General features: G+C 39.9%; 1 protein-coding gene across 1 annotated transcript in view; it reads left to right on the top strand.

The window, feature by feature from the left end:
• The first annotated feature begins 5220 nt into the window (after window positions 1-5220).
• The window catches only part of Pdss1 (decaprenyl diphosphate synthase subunit 1), a 36151-nt gene continuing 31072 nt past the window's right edge, over window positions 5221-10299 (top strand). The window contains exon 1 of the mRNA XM_010614693.3: window positions 5221-5300. Within this exon, the coding sequence (XP_010612995.3) occupies window positions 5259-5300 (42 nt within the window). The 5' untranslated portion in view covers window positions 5221-5258. The remainder of the gene's footprint in view (window positions 5301-10299) is intronic.

Genomic DNA, 10299 nt, shown 5'->3' with positions numbered 1-10299 from the left:
GGCTTCTTTTTTTTTTTTTTTTTTTTTTTTTTTTTTGGTCCAAGGGATCGAACTCAGGCCCTTATGCTTGAGACAGGAGGCAGAACCTCTGAGCCAAATCCCAGCCCCACTTTATGCTCTTAAACTCAATTACTGCTGATTTCCAGGTCTGATCTCCCCAGAGACTCAGAGTAGTCTCCCCCACCCCGTCCCTGTCTGTCTCTCTCTGCCCCCCATAAGTGTGCCTCTAGAGCACACTTTTTCACCCCTTTTTAATTTTGTATTTCTAAACCATTAAAGGTGCAGGAACTGAGTCTACCGGAAGACAACATAAAGCAGGAGCAATCAGACTCCCAGCAACGGTCTGAAGGAAGCAAAGGTGAACCTTCCTGTACAGGTCCTGGGACGTCTGCCACCTCCTCATAAGCAGTTTTTGCTACTTCCCAGACGTTGCCCTTTGATAGTGTTGGTCTGAGGTTACTGGGGGCCAAACCCAGGCTCTCACTCGTGCTAGGCTTGTCTTCCTGTGTCACTTGGTCGTCACTCTCAGCCAGGCTGTAACATGAGACTCCAACATTTTCTCTGCTATTAAGCCATCAGGAACTACCTGAAATGACAAACTAGAGGAAAGCAGGCTCTCGGAGATTTGCCCCCAAATCACTGACGCATTTCCAGAGATAATATGACACAGTCCTGACAGCTTCAAGGAGAGGAGTGTGCGCCCCGCCGCCCTGCTCCTGGGGATCCCAACGGCATGCGCGGCCTCGCTGCACGAAAATCCTCTCACCGATGAGCAAAGTACTGCTCTCCTGTCACCATTTCTACAAAAAACAAAGTTTAAAAGTTGTTCATTTGGTTGTTTTGTTTTGTTTTTTGGTACCGGGGATCAAACTTGGGACCTTGTGCTTGTGAGATAAGTAGCAGAACCACTGAACTAAATCCCTGGCCCTAAAAGATGTTCATTTGTAATTAAGATAACATCAATTCTTTTTTTGGTGGGGGGTTGAGACAGGGTCTCACTATGTAGCTGAGACTGACCTGGAACTTACTATGTAGTCCAGGCTAGTCTTGAACTCACAGCAGTCCTGCTGCCTCAGCCTCCCAAAGTGCTGGGATTACAGGCGTGCGTCACCATGCCCGGCGATAACATCAATTCTTACCTAGATGATTAAAAAAATTACCAAACTGGGGCTCAGTATAGTTCAGTGGTAGAATTTGCCTAGCATTTGTGAGGCATTGGATTCAGTGCCTGGCACCACAGGAAAAAAAAAAAAATGAACCATACTGGGAGTATGGGTATGAGCCTTTCCTGAGCCTTTTAACTGGAGCTCCAACTTTTCACCCTGCCTTCAAAAACAAAACAAACAAAGGCAGGGATTTAGCTCAGTGGTTCCACTGCCTGCCTCTCAAGCGCAAGGACAGGAGTTCAATCCCTGGCACCAAAAAAAACGAAAAACACAAAACTCCATTATTACAAGATTCATGTTAACATTCAGCAGAGGGAAAAAATGAGAACCAAGACCTGTCATATAAAGGTACAAGATCCCAATGATGAATGTAACTGTACTGTATAGCTAAAATGTACAATAAACATATTACACACATGAAAAAATATATATTTAGCAGAGAAGTTATTATCCAAGAAAAAATGTGGTACCTGTTCACATAAATTCCAATAAGGTGGGCTCTTCTGTCCCCATGCTGATCTGACCATATCCCACACTAAAGGGGAAAAAGGACAATTATTCACATTTATTGTCTTTATAGATATGATAATTTTTCTAGTCAACTTTATTTTTGTCTGAACTGGGAATGAGGTATTGCAAGTTTTAGCATTATAACAACAGCTAGAACTATAGTGAAAATAAATTTAATTAGTGAAATTCACTCAAAATATAAATTTAAAGCAACTAATTTTGGAATATCTACAGGAGCCCAAGTCTGAGAAGCTCCAAGCTCAACAATATGTCAAGTCCGTCCCACTCCAGGAGGAAAGGAGAAAGAATGAGGGCTTCAGGGCCAGAAGAGCAATCGGGAAAATCAGGAAGCTTCTTCTCCATCAACAAAAATCATGTAAGTTCAAAACGGCAAAGACGTCCATATAAATAAAAGTTTATCAACAACTTCAAATCAGGCAGAAGCGAGAAATGATATGAAATTGACAAAGCTTTAATCTACTTTACGACCATTAAAAAGTCCACAAATTTTAAAAAAAGTCCATAAATAACAGTTTAACAAAAGTCCGCGTGGCTTAAGTTTACCTCTGCACTTTTATGGCATAAAATGCTTTCAAATAAATTTAACCTGCTGTGAGGCGGCTTTCTGAAACACAGGATCCCTGTGTCTGGGAACAGAAAAGATCATAAGGACCATGTAGTCCCCAAGTTTTTAAACTAAGAACCATGGTTCAGTGAAATGTTAATTACTCCTTGAAAAGAAAATAACAAAACCCTGCAGTCAAGTATCTTTGTGAAATGGTATAGTAAACAAACTAAACAGATTCCTTAGCTGAAGCATTTCTTGCAACTCATGGAATGACCTTGGTCAACCTCTCACAGTGCAAGAAACTCAGGTTCAGTTGGAAACAGGAGCCTTTTACAGTCCTTTCCAGTTCAATGGTTTATATTACTTTGCATCCCAGGTCACAGAGCTTTAGCCCAGGCTAGCCTCAAACACATGGCAATCCTCCTGCCTCAGCCTCCCAAGTGCAGGGATTATGGGCATACGCCACCAGGCCCAGCCAGCTCACAGTACTTTGAAGAAAGGAATTATCTAACCAACATCATAGTCTGGTGTTACAATAGTTGGCATTATAATGGCTAACACATAGCACTTTCCACATATTTCCTAATTTAATTTTCACACAAATCATGCTATACTTTACTGCTGATCCTCAACATTTTTCCCTAGTAAGCCAGCCATTTCCAAAACAGCCCCAAAATACACAAGGACTGTTTAGTTGTAGCTCACTTCCACAGAAGTCAGCAATTTCAACAACTGGCGCTGTGTCCCCGTGATTTTGTTTTTCTCATTCAGCATCGTCCCTGAACTCATTTCCACACCCTGCTGCATGTGCTCACGTGCCTTGCTTCCGACTGCCACGGCATCCACTGTCACCCAACAGATCTTGACCTACTGCCTTTCCACAAGTTCCACAACCTTGCTCCACAGTGACCCTGGCAAAGTTAGAAGCTGTTTGACGTCTGAGGCTTTTACATGGACACAATGTGCTCCTGGGCTGTTGCCTCAGTCTCTTTTGAGTCTGTAATCCCAGCCCTTGAATCGAAAGTTCCAGTCTCACCAGGCATTTTAGGGAGAATCTGACTGGAAATAAATAAACACATAAAATAAAAAGAGCTGGCTTAGTACGACAATGCGTGGGTTCAGTTCCTAGGACCGCAAAAAAAAAAAAAAAGAGAAACCCACAAAAAGCTTAGTTTTTAAGGCTTTTGTTTTGTCCTTGTGGTGCAGGAGATCAAACCAAGGGCTTCACACCTGTTTGGCAAATGCTTTACCTCTCAGTTATGCAGCAGCCCCACTCAAAGCTCAGGCTCTGCTTTTCACCTGGCTAATTGCCAATAACCTCATGATACTCTAGAAACATCTTGCTGAAATCTCAAAATGCTAATATTAGAGAGGTAAATGCAAAACAATTTCATAGGACAGCATTTCCACCACTTTATATTTTCATGTAGACAGTGATCCTGTTCGTCTTACTTGTGACCACCACATCTGTGAGTCGGGGACAGACCCAAACACTACCTTCCTACCACTTGCAGACTGGACAAAATCACCTGTTTCTGAGACAGACGTATCAATGTTCGAAATACCTTCTAGAACTTCCTGAGGCAGGAAAATATGCAAATCTTAGGAACTTAAGTAATCTTTTAATAATTTTCAAGAAAGAGACCTACTGGAAGAAAAGACCTACTAGAAAAAAAAACCTCTCCCAAAAATATATTATTAATAGTTTCCCTAAGAGATATGGCATACTTTCTGATTATTTATGCTATTAGGGAAAAAATCTGTTCTTTTAGCTGCTTCTAAAATTTTCATGGATCTGATGGACGCACAGTAAAATTTTCCTTGCACATGGTCTTTTAAAGAACTAGAAAAAAGCTACTTTACTGTTTTAATCTCAAATTCACTTATATCACAACAGAACAATTTAGAACTTGTTACTTGAGATTATTTCTAACAGTTATCCAGGAAAAGAGTTTAAACAGTTTCATAAATGCATATAGAGTACTCCTCATAAGATAGCTATAAGATGAAAACTTACAGGAATAAGAACAAAAAAATAATTTTAAGAAGACATTTTACAACCATCTGAGCTTTATTTATTAATTTTTTGACAATTATTGGGGAAAAATTGTATTTTGGAAGAACTCAATACATAAGGTGACAGAATTCCAAAATCAAATTACACAAAAATATACATTGCAATTTCTTTGTACAATAGTTGAGGAAAAATCTGCAGTGTAGAAGAATAGAGGCAAAGAAATATGAAGGATTAAGAAGGGCATAAAGGCAAATAGCATTTTTAATAGCGAACCCAGAAGTAAAAAGCCAGTAGTATGCCTGCTTTATTTATCCACCAAACAAGAATTCTGTATTGTTCGGGGTAAATTTCAGTAAGTTGAGTTTAGAACCAACATTTTTTTTTAGTTCTTGGGGACAACGACTGGGTACAAGAGCTCTCAACAGCCAGAAAATACCATTGCTCATCCAGGCCAAGGGTGCGACTAGAACACACAAAGGGCAAGCGCAGAGTGATGGCCGCCACTCTGGGGTCAGCACTGAAAATCAAGCCACTGCTTATCAGCTGAGTCAGTATTGGAAGTAAACGATTTGAGAACTTTCTGGCACACCGAAGAGACAAAAGCAAAGAGGAGCGGGTCAAACAAAGAAGATGGAGAAGTTTAGTAAGTGAAAGGGGTTTAATGAAGCCTTAATGATTCAAAGGAAATTAAGTGGAAACTTTTAGTCCTAGTCGCTTTTCATCTGACATGCTTTACAGAGTCTTATAAACTGATAAGAAATGATGAATAAGGAAGGAAAACCTACTAACATTTTTCGAATTTACACGATTCTTTTTTTGTTTTTGTTTTTTGAGACAGGGTCTCACTATGTAGTTGAGACTGACCTGGAACTCACTATGTAGCCCAGGCTGGTCTCGAACTCACAGGGATCCTCCTGCCTCAGCCTCCCAAGTGCTGGGATTACAGGCGTGCGCCACCATGCCCGGCTACACGATTCTTATTCTACGGGAAGGCATTATGTGGTACAAGGTGTGGATGTGGATGCCATGCACAGTCCAGGTACGATCCGGGTGGTTGGGCTGTGCTACCTACCGGTCTCTGCAGTTCTTCCTGAAGGGGAAGCTGTCCCGTAGAATTCAAAGTGCGCAATCCTCTGAGAGCTGGCTTTTGTCGGGCTCTTGCAGCACTGATGACTGGTGTGTCCTATTGTGGCCCAGTCCGGCCAGTGCTTGCCAACTCGTTAGGACAGAAGTCCAGCCGTAGGTGGGTACAGTGCAGGTAAACAGTGCCACGTTCCTCCATGAGAGACCCTGAAATAAATGACATTTCTAGCTGCTGAGTGGGTGTCACTCAAAAGCAATTTCTTGGCTTTTTCTTGCACAGCGGGCTTTTTCCTTGTAGGTTCTCCATTTCTGTCTTCCCTCCGTTCTTTTGCAGTGGCCACATTAGCAGCTGAGTCGCCATTAGGGTCCAGCGACATGGAAATGACAGAAATCGTGATGCTTTCCACAGTGTGGGTAGGGAGTCAGCGCCCGCTGGGTTTCCATAACCATATTTATCCTCACCAGGTTCCTGAAGGATAGAAATGCAAACTTCACTGTTTTTATCAACATTGGGTGCCATGTTTCTGTAATGAATTTCATTTTAGGAGGCCAGAGGGCATCCGAGCTTTAAAGATAGTCATACATCAGCAATATTAATCCTGGAAAAAAATACATTTTAAGACAAATATTTTACTTAAGAATTCCTGGTATGAAAAAAATAAAGGCTAACCTTTGAAGCTGCTGCAAGATACACTCTTGGTTTGAAAGGAGTAGGGTAGGCAATTGAAAAAATACAGTTTTTCACTTTACGAACATAATTTTCTTTAACAGAGTCAACTGGAAACACAGCTGATGAAAACAAAACAAAATCCTTCTTAATTTTCTCATTTGTTACATATACAGCATTAATATTCCCTAGAAAAACTTTCATTCTTCGAAAAACAACTTAGTTATTGAGAAGACTATTGTTTCCAATACAGGCTATGGGCAGATGGACCATCCCTAATCTGAAAATCCAGACTCTAAAATGCGCATAAATCCTAAACTTTTTGAGCACCTATATGATCTCACAGGTAGAAAACTCCGCCTCTGGTCTCATGTAACAACTCAAAGTCAGAGCGGAGGTACGCGTAAAATACTGCACACAATTGCCTTCAAGCAACACTGTATATGAGTCTATGAAACATGAATAAATCTTTTTATATTTGAGTCCTAGGCCCAAATATCTCATTATGTATATGCAAGTATTCTAAAATGTGAAAAAAATCAAAATCCAAAAGATTTCTGGTCCGAAGCACTTCACACAAAGGTTACTGAACCTGCGTATGGATCTGCCCAAGAGGATGAGACATGGAAAACAATGTAAGACAATGACACACAAACCCCAACTATAGATTTCCACTTACGGGAGACAAACAGGATGTGTAATGTATTTACAAGTCAATGGAGGTGAGCTGCATTACAATATTAGAACTGTGGTCAATGGAGCCAAAACACACTAGGTGCTTAAGGGCCGGGGATTTAGCTCAGCGGTTTGGTTTGTTGCAAGTGCAAAGACCGGAGTTCAGTCCCCGGTACCAAAACACACACACACACACACACACACACACACACACACACGCACACAGGCACACATTAGGTGCTTAACTAGATACACTATGCTCCTCAGAAACACGTAATTGAAGGAAACAGATATGTATGTAAAGCAACCCTAAACTCAGGGAAACATGGTTACCAGATTTACAAATCAGCTCTGGATTCCATGCAAAACTTTAAAACATTTGATTCATGCCTGCTCAAGAGGCTAAAAGTTGAAAATTTGCCTCTGAAGAGACAAACTGCTTCCAAAGTTTATGCATTAAGTACGCATACTATATTTAATAATCTGTGGAAGAAAACAGCTCCAGATACTCAGAATGTATTTATTCTTATTTTACTCCCAATTTTTAAACTCTTAATCTGTTTTCTAATCCAAAGCAATTAAAACAAAAACAGAAGAAAATTAAGCAAACTTGGATATTTAAAATTTAAAATACTTTTATTCCATGTGAAAAAAAAAACAGAAAAGAGTAGGTATATTAATAAAATCCTAAGAGCTCGCAGTATAGCTCAGTGGTAGAGTTGTTAGCTTAGCATGTAGGGGGTCTTGGGTTCCATCATCAGCATTTTATCAATCAATCAAAACTTGTATGACTAAGGGACACCAAAATCTATGTTTCTGGATAGAAATTTCATTGGCAAAACGTCACTAAGTTATTTAATAAACATAGTCATAATCTAATCAAGACCTTACTGGGATTTTTTTTTTCTTGAAGAAACAGACTTGAATTGCACATCTGGAAAAAATATATAGTGGTTTTAAAAAAAATGGGTGATTGCCTATCATATTACAAATTATAAATATATAAAAACTAAAGGTATTGTTATCCCAAAAATAAAAGCAAAGATCAATGCAACTGAATAAAAAGCACAGGAACAACTCAAAGTTCTTTCACAGTGAAAATGGTACTTCAAAGGTAGCAGGACAATTAGCTCAACTGTGTAGTAACTGAAATTTGCTGATCACAACAGCAATAAAAGTAACCAGAAAATGTTAACCAGAGTTAACCTTTATACTTTTCCCTTTAAGTACACAGCAAGTAAGGCAGCATTATGGGAAAATAAATGGTAGACAATCAGATGATTTTAGCATCCACCACAGAAAAATAATTAGAAGCAGATCTCACAATATATTCTTTTTTCTTCCATGGGAGACTTTGTGTTGAATTGGCTAAATTATATAATTTATATACTTTCATTTATGGTGCTTTATATTTTATCTTAGCCAAAAGGCCAAGGAGCAATTTATTTCATTTTAGTTGGTTTTTGATTCATTTTGTTTTATGCTTTAACATTTTAGTGGAAAATGGGCAGTATTTAATGATCTATTAGCAGTTGTGGTATGTTCTGCATGATGCCCATTTTTGGCAATGAGCTGATCATTCAAAATACATGATAGAAGGGCCAGGGATTTAGTTCAGTGATTCTGCTGCCTGCCTCTCAAATTCAAGATCCCGAGTTCAAAAACAAAAAACAAAACAGGGCTGGGAATTTAGCTCAGTGGTTCCACTGCTTGCCTTGGAAGCCCAAAATCCCAAGTTCAAAACCCAATACCAAAAAAAATATGTGATCGCTGGGTGTGGTGGCGCACACCTGTAATCCCAGCACTCGGGAGGCTGAGGCAGGATGATCCTGTGTGTTCAAGACCAGCCTGGGCTACATAGTGAGTTCCAGGTCAGCCTCAAATACATGTGAGAATCTGTCTCAAACAAAACAAAACAAACAAACAAACAAACAGAACAACCCAAAAATGTGATCGCTGACCATGGAACTGTGTGCTTTGGTGATATTCTCCCCTCATCCTCGAGACATTTAAAGGGGTCACAGACCGAAGACCGCAGAGAAGGGGGTGTGGGTGAGGCTTAGTCACAGAGCACTTGCCAAGTATGCCTGAGGCCCTCGGTTTGATCCCCAGGGAAAAAATACCTGCTAAACTTTCACTGTTACTGTTTGAACCTTTCCTCAATAAACATTATCAGAAGTTACACTGATAACTCACTTATCTTTTATCTAATAACATGCAGAAATGTTTTATGCAGTACCAAGAGCCAAGACATGGTAATACATGTATTATATAGTAGTAAGTTTGTAATTTCTTTTATTCCTTTTTTTTTTCCTTTCTTTTTTTTGGTCAGCTGGCCTCAATCCTGTGGCAATCCTCTAGCCTCTGCTTCCTAAGTGCTGGGATCACAGGTGTGTTCTACCATTCCAGGCTGTAACTTCTCTTGGGCTATAAAACTTACCTAAGAAAAGGTTTCAAACAGTGTTACCGATATAGCAAGAAAATGCCTTGAAATGTCACCCTCCAACATTGAAATGACTACTTTGAAAATACTTTCAATGACACACTCAACTGATTGTCTCATTTATATAAATGCAGTAAAAAAACATCAAAGTTGTTCCTGGACTTTCTACAACAGGAGTTTGTTCTTAGCAGTTACCTGCTTTTGACTTCCTAGACTCAAAGATCTAAAGGACCACCTTTGAATTCTGCGTGTCGTTTCTCAAGGGTCTAAATGTAGAATAATGTGGGAAACATTCATGAATTTCCCCTGCTCTCCTTTCCCAGCCTTGCTGTACTACAACACCTTAGGGGCATTTTGTTTTAATCTGGCCAATCACTAAATTTAACGAACTGGCAGTACTGTGCAAAGAGCTACCCTTGCCAACTGTGGTGTAATTCCTCTATCACCTGTTTCCTTATCAGCTAAAAGGGGCAAGTGGCATGATTGTCATAATGAAAGTGCTTGCTACACTCAACTTTGGCAAATTCTACCTGTTTCAACGAGCCTCATGTAAATCAAGATAAACCGATTTGCATATTAACTTTTACTATAAAGCATTTTGTATGTTTTTAATCTTCAGAATTAAACAAAGGACCTATTAATAGGTTTCTTATCCTATAGTCCTTTTATTAAGAAAACTACACTTTTAAGATAAATATGAAAATAATGTGTTCAGCTTTAAACTATTTACACTTACACAAGTGGGGTTCAGGAAAAAAACATATGTATCAGAATTGCAGTTAGCTATTTGTTGGTCAATTTTCTTCCTAAAAGTGCATTTTTGAGGACAGAGTAGTTTCTTTTATTTCAGTATCCCTGATCCTTACATTCTTTCACTGGCCGCGTGGTTGTGAACAGGTCGAATGCTTAATCGGATCGCGGATTTGTCACTGACACGCTATCTCAGGACCAGACAGATCTGACACTAGAGCTAAGGAAACATCTTTCTACCCGTCTCGGTACCAGTCCGGCACGTTCTCAGGATCTCTCGGGCCGGCCGGGTGCAAGTACATTCAACACCATGGCGTAATTTTAAATGAATGTCGTGTGGCCCGGTCCACCGGGCAGCGAGCAGGGCTGTCAAACTACCTAGAAGGCTATCAGAAGAGGGTCCGGAAGTGGGAGACGGAG

This window comes from Fukomys damarensis, unplaced genomic scaffold (assembly GCF_012274545.1).
Source record: "Fukomys damarensis isolate Sample0158 unplaced genomic scaffold, DMR_v1.0_HiC HiC_scaffold_37, whole genome shotgun sequence".
NCBI lineage: Eukaryota > Metazoa > Chordata > Mammalia > Rodentia > Bathyergidae > Fukomys > Fukomys damarensis.
This window is presented reverse-complemented; position numbering and strand designations above follow the sequence as displayed.